At 46.0% G+C, this 19058-nt stretch overlaps 3 protein-coding genes across 6 annotated transcripts; 1 reads left to right on the forward strand and 2 right to left on the reverse strand.

Moving 5' to 3' along the window:
* Positions 1-573: 573 nt before the first annotated feature.
* Positions 574-5240, reverse strand: LSM2 (LSM2 homolog, U6 small nuclear RNA and mRNA degradation associated). Its single transcript, XM_016121652.2, has 5 exons — positions 5009-5240; positions 4312-4379; positions 1315-1345; positions 1139-1198; positions 574-1032 (listed from the first exon to the last, which is right to left on the reverse strand). The coding sequence occupies exons 1-5, from the start codon at positions 5009-5011 to the stop codon at positions 907-909; spliced, it is 288 nt and encodes a 95-aa protein (XP_015977138.1). The 5' UTR covers positions 5012-5240; the 3' UTR covers positions 574-906.
* Positions 5241-6110: 870 nt separating this feature from the next.
* Positions 6111-16092, reverse strand: LOC107498471 (heat shock 70 kDa protein 1-like). Of its 4 annotated transcripts, none has more exons than XM_016121637.2 (2): positions 15896-16092; positions 6111-8376 (listed from the first exon to the last, which is right to left on the reverse strand). In XM_016121637.2, the coding sequence occupies exons 1-2, from the start codon at positions 15970-15972 to the stop codon at positions 6438-6440; spliced, it is 2016 nt and encodes a 671-aa protein (XP_015977123.1). In that variant the 5' UTR covers positions 15973-16092; the 3' UTR covers positions 6111-6437. The 4 variants fall into 4 exon arrangements, with proteins under 4 accessions (XP_015977123.1, XP_015977126.1, XP_036094139.1 ...); XM_016121640.2 differs by lacking the exon at positions 15896-16092 and adding an exon at positions 9720-9740; XM_036238246.1 differs by lacking the exon at positions 15896-16092 and adding an exon at positions 9139-9629.
* On the forward strand, positions 10075-12545 carry LOC107498469 (heat shock 70 kDa protein 1). Its single transcript, XM_036238235.1, is given in 2 exon segments — positions 10075-10257; positions 10259-12545. Coding segments are annotated over 2 exon segments (2160 nt in total). The 5' UTR covers positions 10075-10089; the 3' UTR covers positions 12251-12545.
* Positions 16093-19058: the final 2966 nt, after the last annotated feature.

Below are 19058 nucleotides of genomic sequence, written 5' to 3' on the forward strand. Positions count from 1 at the left end.
TAATGCAGAGAGCTCTCATCCGTAGCAGGAATGAGTGAATACACGACTTATATCCAGCTCCTCTCCACAATAAAAATTGTCGTTTGTATTTAACTATTATCGAATTCAGAGTGTATTGAGTTGAGGAAGAAATCCAGCAGCGTCGAATGCATCTTGGTGTCTCATCTAACATTGTCACATTACAAAAGACTAGCAAGTGTCTAGGCCATAATCCTGGCTGATCTCTGAAGCTAAGCAGGGCCAGGCCTGGTTAGTACTGGGATAGGAGACCACCTAGGAAGATCTGGTGCTGTAGGCATAAAAATAAAAAATTTCTTTTTTTAAGAAGGACAGCAAGCACTCATGAAAGGTGCAGTATGAGAAAAAGGCCATTTAGGTAGGGGCATGTTCAATAAACATGGTGTAGCCCAGTTGAGGTACTATGCGGCTTTTTTCAAGGAAAGTAGTGGCAAATAACGCTGAGAAGTGAGATTGGATTCTTGGCTGGGGTAGTGACAAGTAAGAGTGTGGATGAATTCAACTTCCCTTTCCCACCCTACAGCCTCATTTCCAAAACACACACACAACCAGAACTCAACATTTGCATGATAAATTTTATTCCCGATGCGGGACAGTTTCCTTCCATCCCCCCAAAAGAATTACATGCTGCTGTGGAGATCTAGGAGATTCTCCTACCAGCTCCAGGGAAGGAGTAAGAGAGGTAGGTGCTGGAGACAAGGTTTTGCAGTTCTTCGGACTACTTATCCACCCTGTCTCAACAGAGGGTAGCTGATCCCCACTATTAGTTCTCTCATCCACTCATCCCTTAAAAAAGAAAAAAGCACCTTCACTATTAGAAAGAACACCACCACCTCAAGTATGGGGGAAGGAGTCGCCAACATAAGGAGAAAGAGTATAGAGGAGCCATCACTGTTTCTGCTGCAGGGCCTCCTTCCTTGCTGCATCCTGTAGCAACTGTGTATCCACCTCATCTGCTGGCAACTGCACATAGCGCACCACTGAGCCCCGGATGAAGCAGTTCTTCACAGATAGCTAGACAAAGGTAGGCAAATGTGAATACCCTTAAAAAGGTCCTCTACCTACCCAAGGGCCTCCTGCTTTTAGAGGTGTTTCCTCTTTTCCACCATCCCCAACTCACCATGTGAGGGTATTTCTCAGGATCTGTGACACTAATGTCAGTTAGTTTTATGTTGAGATACTAAAAAAAGATGAACACCATCATTAGACTTAGAAACAAGATGCAAGTACCCAGCCATTAAGCTCTCCCCTTTCTCCTTCCCCAAGCCCAAATCCTGGTCTTTTGCTTTGTCTCACCTGATCCACAGAATGGAGGGTTCCACAGATGCTGTCAGGAGCAGAGGGAATGAAGAACCAAATTAGTTTAAGCCAAAGTCAACATACAGGTGATTTCTGAGCTAAGAACATGGATGGGGGAAGTCAAGGACTTAAGGAAGCCAGAATAAGTGGGACCAAAAGGGGCATTTCTAAGCCCTGGAGTAGGAAAGACAGTGCTTCCAGAGTCATGTGTTTAGATTGTACATCTCTCCCTAAACCAATTCACTCTGAATAGCTACCATTAAACACAGGACTTGTATTTCACCTGTACTATGCATAGCATTTGAAATTTTTATAACCTTTTAAAGCCATTTTATAACCTTTTAGCTACTTTACAAAGTAGCTATGACTATCCAGAGGCTCAAAGTTGTTGTATAACTTGCCCAAGTTTAGAATAAACAGGGATTCAGTCCACATCTGTCTGACCCCTAGAACCACCGGCTATTTTGAAACGTTTATTGCTTTAGAACCAGAGCCCCATATGTAAAGTAACTAGCATTGCTCTTGATGATTAAGGCACAAGGGGCATTCTCTCCCCTCCTCAATCCTTGAGACCCTGAAATGTTAATACTATCAAAACACCAGTGCTCCAAGCCCTGCTACCTCTCACCCAACTTCTTTTAGTCGGTAGCTTCAACATTGTCTCACAACCTAAAATCCCCTTAGTATTTCTCCACCCACCACGTCCCCTGAATCCACATTGATTTCTAACACTTTTGTAATTCTCTTTCTAGTCTGACTTCTACAAACCAACGTTTTATTGCTTTATACCTCGATCCAGGCCACCCTCCAACCTGGCCATCCTCATCCTAACTGTCCTGTGTGTCTTTGCCCAGATTCTAAGGTTCCTTAGAACCATGGTTCTCAAGCACTGATGTGCTCAAAAGTTTCATGAGTCCACGGTAAAAGGGGAAACGCAGGCTAGTATAGTGTGTGTGGAGTGTCTATGCAGTGTACTAAAGGTTTTTAAATTTTTTCCCTAAAAATAACTGTAACTGTCCTATTTTGGGGGGTATTAAAATTTTTTTTAATTACTAGAATAAACGGCAGTTCTTTTAATCTTATCTTGCCAAAAATAAAGTTGGCAGTTCTCTGCTCGACCCTAAGTTTTCTAAAATTCTAAGTTGCTGATATCCAGTATGAGACCTACTACTTGAGTGGTGGTTTCACTATATCCCTGGCTACTGAAAAGCCTTTGACACGACCTACCACCATCTGCAGCAATAATATTTAGGAATTGCATAAGGTGATATTATTTAATTCAATCCTTTAAGAATGAGATATTTGGCAGAAAAGTGGTCTGATAATAAGCTTTAAAGAAAGAGCTCTTCTCCCAGCTTTAAAGAAAGAGCTCTTCTCCCAACCCAATGGACTATCTTCTAATTTATAGTCTTTGCTTTAGGACCTGGGGCTAAAACACAACAGTTGCTTTTGCCAGGTAGAAGGTCCAGGAAGGAGAAAAGAGGAAAATAAAAAACAAGTCATCTCATAGAGTTGCATAGGGTTGGTCTTGTTCATACTTGTCTCTCTATATGGACCTAATCTATACACCATCAATACCATATGCACTACCAGTGTCATACGTGGAAATCTCTAATCTAAAAGGCATGTCCCTCTCTTCACCTCTCCCTGCCATGTCAATGTTTCTTCCTCTAAGAAGTACAGCACATAGATATGCAGAAGACACTGTTAGGGAGAGAATCAAATAAGTATCAATATTTTAAATGTACAACTCAATTAAAGGATTTTTTTCTAAAGAACTGGAAACAGCCTAAGTGTCCAACAGCAAGGCCTTGGTTGAATTAGTTCCAGCCAGTTAATAAAGATACCACTCAGACATTAAGAACGTTAAAGATCAACTTTATTAACATGGAAAATAGCTACAACATCTGTTAAGTGAAAAACAAGTTTCACAACTGCATAGAGAATATGATCCTGTTTTTAACTAAAAGAAAAAAAGCCAGGCAGAATTGGATTTTAATTCTGGATGTCATTTACTAGTTGTATAGACCCAAACAAGTTTAGCCTATCCGAGCTTCAGTTTCCTCATGTGTAAAACAGCAACAATAGTATATGTCATATAGGGGTGTTATGAGAATTAAATTAGTTAATAAATGTAAAGTATTCAGAATACTGGTTAGTCAAGAGGAGGTCCTCAATTGTGAGCTACTTTTCTTCCTTTCCATACACATTTATTAAGCTCCTACTACATACCAGGCCTATGCCAGACATTAGGTAGACAATGGTGAGCTTAAACATGGTCCTGGCCCTGTAGAAAAAACAGGCCATAAACAGTAAACATACTTATCTGAAATGAAAATTTGACAAGAACCCACTAGGAAGAAAATAAGACTCTATGATAAAGGGGGTCTATTGGCTAGAAGGATCAGGAAAAGACTCTCCAAAGATACAGCATTTAATCCAAGTCCTAAAAGATGATTAGGAACTAATGACAAAAAGGGGTAGGTGATGTAAAAGTGGTACAGATAGAAGGGACCTCACTGCTCGTTTATCCTTTACATTTTTTTAATAAAAGAGAGATTATGCTACATATACTATTCTGCAATAGCTTTTCATATAAATACATCTCATTCCTATGTGACAGTTGTATAATATGGTATTACCATAATTTAATTAATCCACTCCCTATTAATAGCTCTTTTCAACTTTTACAAACATCTTTGTACATATATGTTTACTTGTGGAACTGATTCTCACATTTCTAGAAGTTGGGTCAAAGGAATATATAATAAGAAAAAAAATTATGTTTGTAAAAGACATCATTGATGCCTCCATCCCCTGACCTCTCTGAACTCTTTACATATTTTTTTCTTTGTATTGTTCTCCAATACAAGATACAACTCTCCAGCTAATCTGTCAGTTTAAAGCACAAGTCATATCATCGAATTATATTAAGAGGTTCCTGAGGAGGTGGACACATCCATCCCCTTCAGACTTGTTGTAATAGGTACCTACCTCAGGTCATTCTTGAGTTCCACGACCACATCCTTGCCCACAAGGGACTTGAAAAAGGAATAGAAGAGCTATTGGGGAAGAGAGGGAAAACCATCATGTGGGAAGGGACATGGTAGCGAGGAGTGTCCTCCTGCCACTATTACCAAATACTGGTATTGGGATCCCCACCACATCTCTGGCAGTTCTCAAACTTCACAATAAAAAACACTAGGTGACAGAGATGAACGACTGGTACCCAAATGGTTCCACACACTTCAATGAACCCCTGACATAAAGCCCTGGAAAGAGGCTCTGCCCTGCACTCCTCAGGCTTTCCGGGCTTGTTTCTCAATCCACCATCTCTGCTGGGGTCCCTGTCCACTCCTTCTAGGGAACTGTAGAATGTACCTCCCACCAAACTCTCAAAGCCGTCAGAAAATGCTCCCTGAGGTCTAGCTTTTCCTTCTCCTGCTGTCCCTACCGACTCTCCCTCGGGTTTTTTCCTCCTTATTAAGAGGAAAAAAAAGAAAGAAAAAAAAAATCCCATGTGCTCCCAGGTGCCTCCTCAAAGAACTTGAAGCGCAGGAACTAAGGACGGAGGGAAGCCCAAGGCCCAACTCCAGCGCACAGAACAAAGCCGGGACCCCCACTCCAGCGCCAACTGTCCGACGCGCCCGCGCTCCCCAAGGGTGCCCCCTTGTGACTTCACGGTACCTACCATGGTGCTCGCGCAACGGGCTGCCAGCCGGACTGGGCAGGCGACAGCCTGGTGCCGCGGGCTAGAGGCTGGGCGGGAACCGGAGCGCGAGCCCGCGTGTTGGGTGGGGCGGGGCGGAAAACGCCGTGGGAAGCTGGGAATACTGATGGAGGGTGCGCGGAGACACCAGGGTGGCAAGCGCGAGTAGGGTAGAGCGGCCGGCACGCTAAAGCCCAGTAAGGGGTGGGGCTTCCTGCCTCCCGACGTCCTCCGGGAGCGGTGGCATCCACTGCGCAGGCGCCGCCCCAGCCTGAGGGCCAGAACGGCTCCTAGCTTAGTCTACGTCCAGCAGACGCTTCTATTGAAAACTTGGGGAGTTTGTGAAAGCTCAGTTTGTACACTTTTCTGTATATCTTAAACTTCCTAAAAATGTTTTAAAAATGAAATGTTGAGTCCCCGAGATCAGGGGCCTGAGCACAAATCTTGATTTTATCAAAGATTCCCTCCCAATTAACCTATTTCTCCTAAGGACCCCAATCTCAGTCCACATTTCTTATACACTTTTGCCTAGGGCTGTCTTGTGAAGGATTGAGTAAAACCAAATAGACTGACTTGAGGATAGAAATAGCCATTCTGTTATTTCACAAACAAATATGCCCCCTCAAATACAAAGGGTCACACATACTTCTAGACTTATGTCCCCGAGACTTTTATAAATATGCAATATTAAAAGAATAGATGAGAATTGTAGAAATGTTTCTGCATGTAAAGGATGTAATAATGGTCTTTGAATGCACAGATGCTGATCTAAACCCCATCTATAAGTGACATCAGGACATCAAGCAAAAGTTTACCCCCACTTGCTGAACCCTAAGCACCTAAATTGGTCTATCACTGAATATAAGCAATAATTATAGTTACCAACTGCTCTAGCTGGGGCTAAAAATGTCTTATGATCAAAAGTTATTTTCCTGTTTGAAATAGCTCATGAAAGTTCACATACTTTGCCCTTACCAGCTTAATCACTCAAAATTAGCTCTCAGTCATACCACACATGCTCTCTCAATGACCTTCCCTGTTCCTTACTTTTCAAGATACACTCACAGTTTAAAGATACCAGAAATAATTTGCTTTAGGAACAAATTTACTGAGTGACAAATAATTATCCACACAGAGAGGAGAAAGTTGGGAACGGCGGAAATAAATAACAAACATTCAAATTCATCAGATGGTTCAAATAGGGGCCTAGGTTTCCTAAGAGTCTCATTCCAGAGTCAGAAACAGGACAGCGGAATGTGAAAAGATGGCATATGAAACTTCTCCATCAGAATCCCCAAACGATGGTAACTTAGGCTCAGATCCAGTCAATTTAAGAATCATAACAATGTCTGAAGAAGAGGGTAACTATTCACCTTCAAGGCACCCTAGAACCCTCCAGCTCCAGATAAGATTAATCTACTTCTTCAATGGTGGGGCCTGTCGCAGCCCTTCCAGGCATAGTCCCTGTTCCACAGGCAGGCCCAGTGCACCCTCCCTGGTAGAGTTTTGTGACGACTGGGTTGCACACTTGTTCCAATTCCTTTCTCTTATGATCAAATTCATCTTTTTCTGCCAGTTGATTGGCCTCCAGCCATGAAAGGACCTCATTGCATTTATCCAGTATTTTCTTTTTATCCGTCTCACTAATCTTACCCTTCAAGCCTTCATCACTCACAGCACTCTTCATGTTAAAAGCATAAGATTCTAAGGCATTTTTTGCAGCAATTTTCTCTCTCTGGACCTCATCTTCGGCTTTGTATTTTTCAGCATCCACAACCATGCGCTCAATCTCCTCCTTGCTCAGGCGGCCCTTGTCATTGGTGATGGTGATCTTGTTGGCCTTTCCTGTGCTCTTGTCCATGGCCGTTACATTGAGAATACCGTTGGCATCGATGTCAAAGGTTACTTCGATCTGAGGAACTCCTCTAGGTGCAGGAGGGATTCCAGTCAGGTCAAAGCGCCCCAGCAGGTTGTTGTCCCTCGTCATGGCCCTCTCGCCCTCATACACCTGGATCAATACCCCAGGCTGGTTATCTGAGTAAGTGGTGAAGATCTGCGTCTGCTTGGTGGGGATGGTGGAGTTGCGCTTAATTAGGACCGTCATCACACCCCCGGCTGTCTCCAACCCTAAGGACAAGGGAGCCACATCTAACAAAAGCAGGTCCTGTACCTTTTCGGACTTGTCCCCCATCAAAATGGCTGCCTGTACTGCAGCCCCATAGGCCACTGCCTCATCTGGGTTGATGCTCTTGTTGAGATCACGGCCATTAAAGTAGTCCTGCAGCAGCCTCTGAACCTTAGGGATGCGGGTAGAGCCTCCTACTAAAACAATGTCATGAATTTTAGCTTTATCCATCTTGGCATCACGAAGAGCCTTCTCCACAGGCTCCAGAGTGCCCCTGAACAGATCTGCACACAACTCCTCAAACCGGGCTCTGGTAATGGACGTGTAGAAGTCAATTCCTTCAAAAAGTGAATCGATTTCCAAGTTGGCCTGAGTGCTGGATGACAGGGTCCTCTTGGCCCTCTCACAGGCAGTTCGCAGCCGCCTCACAGCTCGCTTGTTTTGGCTGATGTCCTTCTTGTGCTTCCTCTTGAATTCTTCCACAAAGTGACTCACCAGTCTGTTGTCAAAGTCCTCTCCACCCAAGTGGGTGTCCCCAGCTGTGGCCTTTACCTCAAAAATCCCATCATCTATGGTCAGGATGGACACATCAAATGTGCCTCCACCCAGATCAAAGATCAGTACATGTCGCTCTCCCTGACCTGCTTTATCTAAGCCATAGGCAATGGCAGCAGCTGTGGGTTCATTGATAATTCTTAACACATTGAGACCTGCAATCACACCTGCATCCTTGGTGGCCTGGCGTTGAGAGTCATTGAAATAGGCTGGCACAGTGATCACAGCATTGGTGACAGGGTGGCCTAAAAAAGCCTCAGCAGTCTCCTTCATTTTAGTTAGTACCATAGAAGAGATTTCTTCAGGGTAGAAAGCTTTTTTCTCCCCTTTGTAGGACACCAGCACCTTAGGCTTGCCTCCTTCATTGATTACTTGAAAAGGCCAAAGTTTCATATCTGATTGTACTACAGGATCATTAAATTTTCTGCCAATCAGACGTTTGGCATCAAAGACAGTGTTCTGGGGATTCATGGCTACCTGGTTCTTGGCGGCATCCCCGATGAGCCGCTCAGTATCGGTGAAGGCCACGTAGCTAGGGGTGGTGCGGTTGCCCTGGTCGTTGGCGATGATCTCCACCTTGCCATGCTGGAACACCCCCACACATGAGTAGGTGGTGCCCAGGTCGATGCCAATGGCCATTCCCTTAGTAGCAGCCATGCTTTTCCGAGGCCTATTGAGAACAAATGAGATGAAATCTTGGCGGAGTGCTTTTTATTTTATTTATTTATTATTTTTAATTGTGGTAAAATACACATAACATGAAACTTTCTGTTAACCATTTTTAAGTGTACGATTCAGTAGTAAGTTTGTTCACATTGTTGTCCAACCAAACTTTAGTACTCTTTATCTTGCAAAACAGACTTCTATGCTCACTAAACAACTTCCCCCATTCCCTGCTCCCACCAGCCCTGGAAACCACAACTTTACTGTCTCTATGATTTTGACTATTCTAGGTAGCTCAAATTAATGGAATTATATACTTTGTGTGTGTGTGTGTGTGTGTGTGTGTGTGTGTCTGGTTTATTTCACTTAGCACAGTGTCAAAATTCATCTATGCTATACTATGCGTCTTATTTTCCTTCCTTTTAAAGGATGAATAATATTCCATTGTGTATCCACATTTATTCATTTATTCTCTCCATGAACACTTAGGCTGCTTCTACCTCATGGCTATTGTGAATAATGCTGCCATGAACTCAGCATACAAGTATGTTTTTAGTGTACAAATATTTCTTCCAGACAATGTTTTCATGTTTTTCTGACAAGTTAGACAAAAGTATTGTTAGCTAACTAGAAGTGGGAAGGCAGTGGGTAGTGGGTGTTCACTGTCTTCAGTTTCTTACACGTCCTGACTCAACTATCATCTCCTATGTCTATGATATATTTTATTCTGCAATTGTACCTGTCTCTTGCTGGACTATGAGTATTTTACCTTCTAATCTCTGCACAAGACACTCTCCACACTTCGGTTTAGCTGCTTTTCTGGGCTCCTTTACCCTCTAATAGGGATTTGTGGGAGTAAATCTGGGCTGCCAGGAACCCACTCAAGACCTCACAAGTTTTCTCAGGTTGCAGTGGTGAGTCCTAGCAGTCATTTTGTCTAACCTTCTACCAAATAAAATCCTGTTATCTGGGGAAAATAACAGTCAGCTTATCCACCTCCTTCCAGCAGCTATGAACAATCTCATCCACCTTGAGCTCCTCAAAGGATCCCCCTTCCCTGCTTGACCAAAACCCCGAATCTTAGTCTTAAACAGGCTAGAGACCTCTGCAACATTTTCTCAAACAAGGACCCACCAGTCGTGTCCATTCCCACCCCATCTCAATCAGCTCTCCTGGTTCACCTATTCTCCCGCCGCCTTCGTTCCAGTTTGGTAATGTTCGGATTGCGGAGCCCCTGTTGGTAGGGACTCCCACAGAGCCACACTGCGCAGCCAGTGGTCCCCCACCCACCCCCCACCCGCCCGCCCTACAACTTTGAGCTGGCTCCTGTCTTTTCGTCCTGATCCATACTAGCCATGAGGTCAGAGGCCGTATTTGCATTGTAACGCGACTGAGTCGAGCAGCGGCAACAGCCCCGCCCTCGTCCTTTCATAGCGTCACACACCAGTCCAGCCAGGTCCTCCTCACCCTCCTGCCGCTCCCGCCCCCATCTCCCGCCCCCATCTCCCGCCCCCATCTCCCGCCTCCCCTCCACCGCCTAGCAAGCCCCAGAAAAGTCTGGAGAGTTCTGGTGGGGCGGCACCCGGGACGCCGATTGGTCTGGCAAAGACTGGGGGCAGGACGCAAGGCGAATCCCCTGGAATGTTCCGGACCAGGCAGCGCCTCCAAGCTCGGTGATTGGGTGAGCCGGGAACAGGAGGGGCTCGATGAAGAATTATAAATGCAGAGCCGCGCGCCGCGGGGAAAACAGCGAGCCTGCAGAGACAAGCTGATTGACGAAGTGCTGACGGGTGTCGCTGAGCGCGCTTCCACCGACCCACTGCCTCCGAGGACGAACCCCTGCGGCACCGGCCTTCAGTTCCCGGCTTCGGAAAGGACCGAGCTTCTGTTCGCGGATCCCGGCCGCCGTTTTCAGGCCCGAACCTCAGCGCGGGGCGAGAGAGCAGGGCACCGGCATGGCTAAAACCACAGCCATCGGCATCGACCTGGGCACCACCTACTCGTGCGTGGGGGTGTTCCAGCACGGCAAGGTGGAGATCATCGCCAACGACCAGGGCAACCGCACGACCCCCAGCTACGTGGCGTTCACCGACACCGAGCGGCTCATCGGGGATGCCGCCAAGAACCAGGGGGCGCTGAACCCGCAGAACACCGTGTTCGACGCCAAGCGGCTGATCGGCCGCAAGTTCGGCGACGCGGTGGTGCAGTCGGACATGAAGCACTGGCCTTTCCAGGTGATCAGCGACGGGGACAAGCCCAAGGTGCAGGTGAGCTACAAGGGGGAGACCAAGGCGTTCTACCCCGAGGAGATCTCGTCCATGGTGCTGACCAAGATGAAGGAGATCGCCGAGGCGTACCTGGGCTACCCGGTGACCAACGCGGTGATCACCGTGCCGGCCTACTTCAACGACTCGCAGCGCCAGGCCACCAAGGATGCAGGGGTGATCGCGGGGCTGAACGTGCTGAGGATCATCAACGAGCCCACGGCCGCCGCCATCGCCTACGGCCTAGACAGGACCGGCAAGGGGGAGCGCAACGTGCTCATCTTCGACCTGGGCGGGGGCACCTTCGACGTGTCGATCCTGACCATCGACGACGGCATCTTCGAGGTGAAGGCCACGGCCGGGGACACCCACCTGGGAGGGGAAGACTTTGACAACAGGCTGGTGAACCACTTCGTGGAGGAGTTCAAGAGGAAGCACAAGAAGGACATCAGCCAGAACAAGCGAGCCGTGAGGCGGCTGCGCACCGCCTGCGAGAGGGCCAAGAGGACCCTGTCGTCCAGCACCCAGGCCAGCCTGGAGATCGACTCCCTGTTCGAGGGCATCGACTTCTACACGTCCATCACCAGGGCGCGGTTCGAGGAGCTGTGCTCCGACCTGTTTCGGGGCACCCTGGAGCCAGTGGAGAAGGCTCTGCGTGACGCCAAGCTGGACAAGGCCCAGATCCACGACCTGGTCCTGGTGGGGGGCTCCACCCGCATCCCCAAGGTGCAGAAGCTGCTGCAGGACTTTTTCAACGGGCGCGACCTCAACAAGAGCATCAACCCCGATGAGGCGGTGGCTTACGGGGCGGCGGTGCAGGCAGCCATCCTGATGGGGGACAAGTCCGAGAATGTGCAGGACCTGCTGCTGCTGGACGTGGCTCCTCTGTCGCTGGGGCTGGAGACTGCCGGGGGCGTGATGACCGCCCTGATCAAGCGCAACTCCACCATCCCCACCAAGCAGACGCAGACCTTCACCACCTACTCGGACAACCAGCCCGGGGTGCTGATCCAGGTGTACGAGGGCGAGAGGGCCATGACGAAGGACAACAACCTGCTGGGGCGCTTCGAGCTGAGCGGCATCCCACCTGCCCCCAGGGGCGTGCCCCAGATCGAGGTGACCTTTGATATCGACGCCAATGGCATCCTGAACGTCACGGCTACGGACAAGAGCACCGGCAAGGCCAACAAGATCACCATCACCAATGACAAGGGCCGCCTGAGCAAGGAGGAGATCGAGCGCATGGTGCAGGAAGCGGAGAAGTACAAAGCCGAGGACGAGGTCCAGCGCGAGAGGGTGTCTGCCAAGAACGCTTTGGAGTCGTACGCCTTCAACATGAAGAGCGCTGTGGAGGATGAGGGGCTCAAAGGCAAGATCAGCGAGTCCGACAAGAAGAAGGTGCTAGACAAGTGCCAGGAGGTGATTTCCTGGCTGGACGCCAACAGCCTGGCCGAGAAGGAGGAGTTTGAGCACAGGAGGAAGGAGTTGGAGCAGGTGTGTAACCCCATCATCAGCGGACTGTACCAGGGGGCGGGCGGCCCCGGGGCCGGTGGGTTTGGGGCCCAGGCCCCCAAGGGGGGCTCTGGGTCTGGCCCGACCATTGAGGAGGTGGATTAGGAGGAGGCTTTTCCAGATTGGTCGTGTTTGTTATGAAAACGGATGGGGTTCAAGACTTTGCATTGCCATATATTTGCCTTTCATCAGCTCCCAATTTTGCAAGTTGTTTGTAAAGTTTAACTGTGTATCTCTTTTGGTATAGGTAGGAACTGCCTTGTTTTCAATGTAAGTGTAGAGATGATTTTATACTGCCACCTTTTGTCTATTTCCTTTTTTTGTAATGCTCACACTAAACTTGGGCCTTTTTTCCCACCTGTTTCCTTCAAAGTAAATAAACTCAAAAGAAGTCTAGTGATGTGGTGTTTGCCTCTGAGTTTTATTTTGAGGTGCGAAGGGTCTGCATAGTTTGTCTTAGCAGCATTTAAAACTGAATGGTAATTTGTCTCTTAGGCGAGGTTAGGGATCTGGAAAAGTAAGGCTATTGCATTGTGATCCCTTTCTTTTAGCCAAGTGGTATCCTTAGGAGATTAAAAAGAAGAATCTGCTTATTTACAGTAGGTTGGGTCTGTGAGTCCAAAAAAAGTTAGCGCTACTGCCCTGGTGACCTTAAGGTTGGTGAGGGGGTCAACCCTTGAAGAGTGGCCTCAAAAGGGACTTGGGGGTGGGTATGTTCTGGGAGAAGCCAGCAAGGAAGAGGCAGATGGGAAGGTCATGGCTACTCATTCTGTAAGTGCCCCTCATTTATCAAAGCCCTGATATTTAATCTGAATTCAATATGATAGAGAAAGTGGGGCCTAAAATAGTGAGATGTGAATTTAAGCACAGGCTTGCTGAGTTACCTGCAAGTGCATTAGCCACTGTGATCCCTACTTCTCATTTCATTTTAAAATGAAATGGTTTGGCTAATGCCTCAGTTTATAATTTATGAAAGGATGCTGAGATAGAAGTGCCGCATTTCTAGCAGTTAATTCCTTTTTAAATATTCCAGTGACTACCTTAGGGAGGTGTTATTGAGAGTTTGGTGTCCCAGCCGGACTCCAATGTTTTAGTGCTCTTATATGCCAGGCACCGTGTTAATTCTCATTCCACCACACTGAGTTTAGGTAGTGTTTGACTATCACAGGTGAATATAAGGGGACATCTAAAAGTACTGGCTTAACTAAAATTGCTTAAAGGTTAAAAATAGGCTCCAGTTCAGCAAAGATGTTGAACCTGTATTCCAACTCAGGTTTTACAGGTTTTTGCCATGCTGCCCCAAGTCCACAAGGCTTGTTTGTGCATGTCTGGTTCTACCCTAGGTTTCACAATCACTACCCCTTTTACCTTTATTCTGTGCAATGCTGAACAATTATGTCAGATAAACAGTAAGATTGATGACAAAGGTTTAGTTTTTTTTTTTTTTTTTTTAACTCAGAAGAGGAGAAAAAGCCTGCATCTCTGTACTCACTAACCTCGCCTGGAACTCTACAGACTTCTTCCCTTGGAGATGGTTCATGCCCTAGCTGCTATTATCCTAGAAGTAATCCCCTTCCCAGCTTTCTTACTGGAAAAGGCTTGGCATAATTCTCAAGACTTGCAGAGTGAGCCCCTTTAAAAATCAATTGTATCTGCATTTGATATAGAGTATAACTCATCGTTTACAATATGTTTTAGGTGGCATCATCATAATAGGTGAATAAAGTATTCTCAATGAATTTATATAGCAGTGAAGAATTACATGCCTTCTGTGGACATTTTATAAGTGCATTTTATATTGTAATAAAATTTTTCTCTAAAAAAAAATCAATTGCATCTGGGGGTTACAAAGATATTTTAGAACTAGATTGAGGTGGTGGTTGCATAACATTGTCAGTTTACTAGGTCCCACTGAATTGTACTTTAAAATGGCTGTCATGTGAATTTCACTTCAACAAAAAGTTTTAAAAATTATACCAACATTCCAAAAAAGCACTTTGTGAGCCTATGTGTGCCTCAGAACCCACCAAACCTTTCACTAAATATTTGCCTAGTATTAAGAGAATGGCACATATAGATAGACAGACCTTGCCCTGGAAGTTTGGAAATGGAAATCTAAGAAATGCTTAGGCCTCCATGCCAGCTTATAAAAGCACATTCAACTGTCAAGATAGTTGAACTGTAGAACTGTGGACTCCAAACAACATAAATCAATCTTTGTGGGGATATACATTTGCTATAGGACCCTTAGAGCTGCAGAAGCATTTGTGACTCATCTGCAGATAATGGTGACTCTTCAAACCAGCAGCCACTACCACTACTTGGGGGTGGGGTAGGGGTGGGGTGGGGGTGGGAACAGGAGATAAAGCAGTTGGGCAGAAAAGGGTGGAGATTGGCAGGGACCTACCAAACACCGTTAGTAAGAGAGTTTAGTGAAATCTCCTGAAATAACCTTGGAGAAAATAAGAGTTCCACTCGAGGTTACTGAACATATGTTTTATTAAGAAATTAAAATGGTATTGCCTGCAAACCCTTGCACCGTATACTTTAAAAATACTGTGTAAGCTCAAGGAGATCAAGTAGAGCAGATATCATAAAATTAGCAAAGAGGAGGAAGTGCCATCCCAGGAGGAAGTGATGTTTTGGGTAGCAAAAGAAACTGGGGAGGGGAGTACACTGAGAAAAAAAATTGTAGGTGAGGAAATTTTGAATGGAATATCTCCCCTGATTCCAATCTCACCTCCTATCTCCCTATCCCAGCCCTCAGAAAGCAGGCAGCTATGGTAATGCCACTGATTTCATACACCTTTGAACCCAAAACAATACTTTATTAGTAACATATATACTTATGTTATTTCTGGTGCTTAACAGACTTATAGCATCAAAATTGCAGAAAAAGATACTAAAACAAAAACGTTTACAAATGTGAGGGAAGTAGGCAGGTACGTGAGTTTTTGGTTAAAAGAGATGGGGTTATTTCAAGGGAAGTGCCAATACTGGCGATTTCTAAGGAGGCGAAACTTACGGTAGGAATAAGAAACGGTAACTATCATCATCCTTCACTCTATTCGATCAGCCGAAATCAGTCCTCTTGGGTCACCTCTAAGGTAACCAGTGCAGCAACCCCAACCAGTCCGTTGCCTCTCCAGTCCGTTAACCACCGCTCGGTTAAAAAGACTGAGGCAGTGGAACGAGTTCCCACCCCGCCGGCCCCCGTCCCACCAAGTCAAGAACCAGAGAAGAGGACACGATGGGAGAGAACGGTTGGGAAGACGGGGGAATCCAGAAGACGAGAATTACTCCCGAAGGTTTTCGACATTTTTACCCCTCCACATGTCCATTCGGAAAGGATGGACTAGAGCCACGCAATGAGATAGCGGATGCTGCCATCCGTCATTCGTCCCAGCCCAACCCGGTGCATGGTCGCCTGGGGCTCTGGGGACCTTCCCTTCTCGCGTCTGACCACCCAATGCCTCTGGCTTCATTGTTGTATGAGTTACAAAACTTTCCACTGTTTTCTCCTGATACATTAGAGAATTCTAAAAGTCTCTCCATTTTTTTTTTTTTCCCCTTTAATCCCGTATTGAAAAAACAACCGCAAAGCGCCGGCTCCGGGGAGGCAGCTTTGCGGCCAGCCCCGCGGTGAGGCCCCTGCAATCGCTCCGCCCAGTCCCGGCCCCCCCGCCCTGCAATCGCTCCGCCCAGTCCCGGCCCCCTAGGTCAGAGGCCGGTTGGCTCAGGTTCCTTTACCTTGTTTCGCGTTGTGCCCGGAACGTTCTGGAGTTTTTTTGGGCTGGAAGTTGGTGACTGACTCCTAGAACACTCATCAACAAACTGCGACACCTAAGTCACCCTACTCCCCCGCTCGATCCTGGAACATTAAGCTTAGTCACGGCTCCACATTTAATTTCCAGAAGATTCTGGCACCCTCTGCCAATCTAGCCATAGTAACGCCCCACCCCCGCCAATCCTTTCACCTCTTTCTGACCTAGCAGTCTGTTTTAAAAGGAAGGGGAGGCGACTTTAGGAGAAGCTGGGAGGGTGGGAGCTTGTAGGGGTATGATTGTGAGGCAGAAGCAGGAGGGGAGCCCTTGACTTGTTATATAGCCCCATGAGCGCTCCTAATGCACACCGAGCCCTGATAATCACTCTTTACTCCCTTCTTTTGTGGCCGTTTGAGAGAATGAAACGACCTATTGATGTGCCAGTACTGGGAAGAGTCCAAAATAGGGAGTATGAAAATGTGTAGGTTCAATTACCTGTTCTCTACCTGTCTGTGCCACCAGACCAAGCCACTGAACTTCTGGTCTTTTGTATTCATCTTTGTGAAAGGATTTGGCTGAATGCCCTCTGGCTAGAAACTTGAGATAGTAGCGACAATAAAAGTACTACATAGTTCTGGTAGTAGTCCCCAACGTTGTAAGCACCTCAATAAGACTGATTTAATTAGAGGTCAGACCCAAGAGTATAGGACCCCAACAAAAGGGAGAAGAGGGCAACTTTTGAGCACTACTCTTTCAAAGGGACTGAACTAAGGCCTTATAATCCTATTAATCGTTATTGCTACCATCCTATGAAATAGATACTGTTAAATCTATTTTAGAGATAAAGAGACTTGTGTAATTTAGGTAACTTACAAGTGCTTCATTGTTTTTGTTTTGTTTTGTAAAGAAAAGCTTCAACAAAGAAGTAGAGTCCAGATGCAAACCCAGTCTTCTCTTTCCCAGTTTTTTTTCTCCACATTCCTGGAAATTTCCAGAGTTCCCAGGTCATTGAAGGCTTTGCTATTTACTTGTTAAAAATGCTTGGCTCAGATGTGGTTCCATAGTGTAGCAGTTAGCACAGCTGCTTTATATACTGAAGGTCCTAGGTTCACACCCCAGTGGAGCCACAGTCCATGGTCTATGGCCATGCTACCCTGAACGAGCCTGGTGTCTGATCTGGGAAGCTAAGCAGGGGCCAGCCTAGTTAGTACTGGGATGGTAGACCACCTAGGAAGACCAGGTGCTGTAGGCATAAATAATAAATAGTAAAAAAACAAACAAACAAAAAACTTGGCTCTAGGATTCATATCAATTATCTCTTGCTTTTTTTCTGGCTAAACTTAGAATTATACATTTTTTTGAAGTGAATAAAATTGAGGCGACACGGTACTGTTTGAGGAACTATAGGACAAAGAAGAGAGAAGAAAAAAGATTTCGAAGCTATGGGGTGAGAAAGGCTTCCCTCCCACATTTCCTGCCACTGGCAGTCAGCAGCCATCGATTTTCTTGGCAATCCCTCTCCAGTCCCCCGCCCCTTAAAAATACCCAACAGCCCATCCAGATTGGAGAACCTGAGCCTTGCTATTTCCAAACACCAAACCAGATAAAAACCTGTGAACCAAAATGGGGCTATGCAATAAACCTGACAAGCTTGGGGGGCGGGGCAGGGTAGGGCCAGGGGCAGCACATAAGGGGGCAGAGGGGGGGCAGGGAGAGGGGCAGCACATAGCAGGCCTGACAAGCTCAATGATCAAAAGTAACCATACAAAATGGTCTGATCAAAAATTCCTAACTGGACATCATAGTAGTCACGTCCCAGGCCTACAGTTTCCTTCGCAAAGGTCAATCTTTACCAAATGAGTTCTGTCTGCTGTACTTATGCACTTATGAAAATATACCTTTGAAATGTCAGAGTAATTTTCTTTTCCTACGCCTGGAAGTCACAACTCCTGATACCAGAGCACAAGACCACCAGAGCATGAGACCACAGAATACCTCACTGTTACCTTGTTCCCTGGTACCATCTCTATGTGCTGTAAATGCCACCAATGTAAAAGTATGTGTTTCTCCATTTTGCCTTTTATCCCATTCTAGTGATTCCCCCCACCCCATGCTTTCTCCTGCCTCCTTAATCTACCACCAATGGATTTCATGCACTTTCCTTAGGTCTTCTTTGATTCTAATGTATAAAATATGCTGCAAAACTGCCATTCTCCAGAGCATTTGAGACCTTGCTCCCCAGCATATGTTGTTGATTTGGTTCAAATAAACTCATAAAAAGTCTCTACAGGTTTGGACATTTCTTACATCAACAAACCTACTTACAAAATTAATCAAGTTAAAGTTCTTGAAAATCTCTTAGAGTTCTTATGGGCACTTTAGACATCAATTAAATCTATAACTGGGTTTCTGCTTTGGGAAGCATCAGTGTAAAAGGAAAGACAAAGTTCAGGAGCCCCTCTTCCTGTTAGGAAATAGAAAAGGAACATAGGTGTTTAGGTTTCCAGACCATCCACAGTGTGTAGTCTGACTGTCTGATTCATGGAAAACAGCATTTCTAGTGGATCTTTTTCTTCTACCCACTGGCCGTAAGATTTGAGCCCCTATCATCATGCTTACCTGCCAGGTAGTGGAGACAGGGATGTCTTTTGCTTCTAGCCAATAGAGAAGTATTCTAAATTGCAGAGTTGGAGAAAAAGAAGTAGTGAATCCAGACTGTTAGTTGGTAGCAGCTCAGGGTGAGGAAGCTTCCAGAGAGGGGTGGGTGGGGGAGTGAGGTTAAGAGTCTCTGTAAATATTCATACACTGGGCAGCTAAAATGGAAGTTTGGAGAATCTCTAGGCAGATTGCATAATGAAATAGAAAATTCCTTAAGTTTAACCAGTTTGATTGGAATAAGGAGGTAATTTATTAGGGAGCTATATCTGAATGTAAAGTTACTACCTGCACACACAAATGCACAGCAACCTTTTTGCAACATCAGTTTAAATTAGTCTGAGCAAGTTATAAACTGAATGCTTCCAAGTTCTAGGAAGAGGTATTTTGATAGTAGACAGGTGTGTGTGTAAAAGATGCCAACTGAGCAGTCTTCAAAAGTGTTCCTTCCCTTCTTCAAAAACTGCCTCCTCCCACTTGTGTTATGTTTTCTG

Source organism: Rousettus aegyptiacus, unplaced genomic scaffold, assembly GCF_014176215.1.
Source record: "Rousettus aegyptiacus isolate mRouAeg1 unplaced genomic scaffold, mRouAeg1.p scaffold_m13_p_1, whole genome shotgun sequence".
Lineage (NCBI taxonomy): Eukaryota > Metazoa > Chordata > Mammalia > Chiroptera > Pteropodidae > Rousettus > Rousettus aegyptiacus.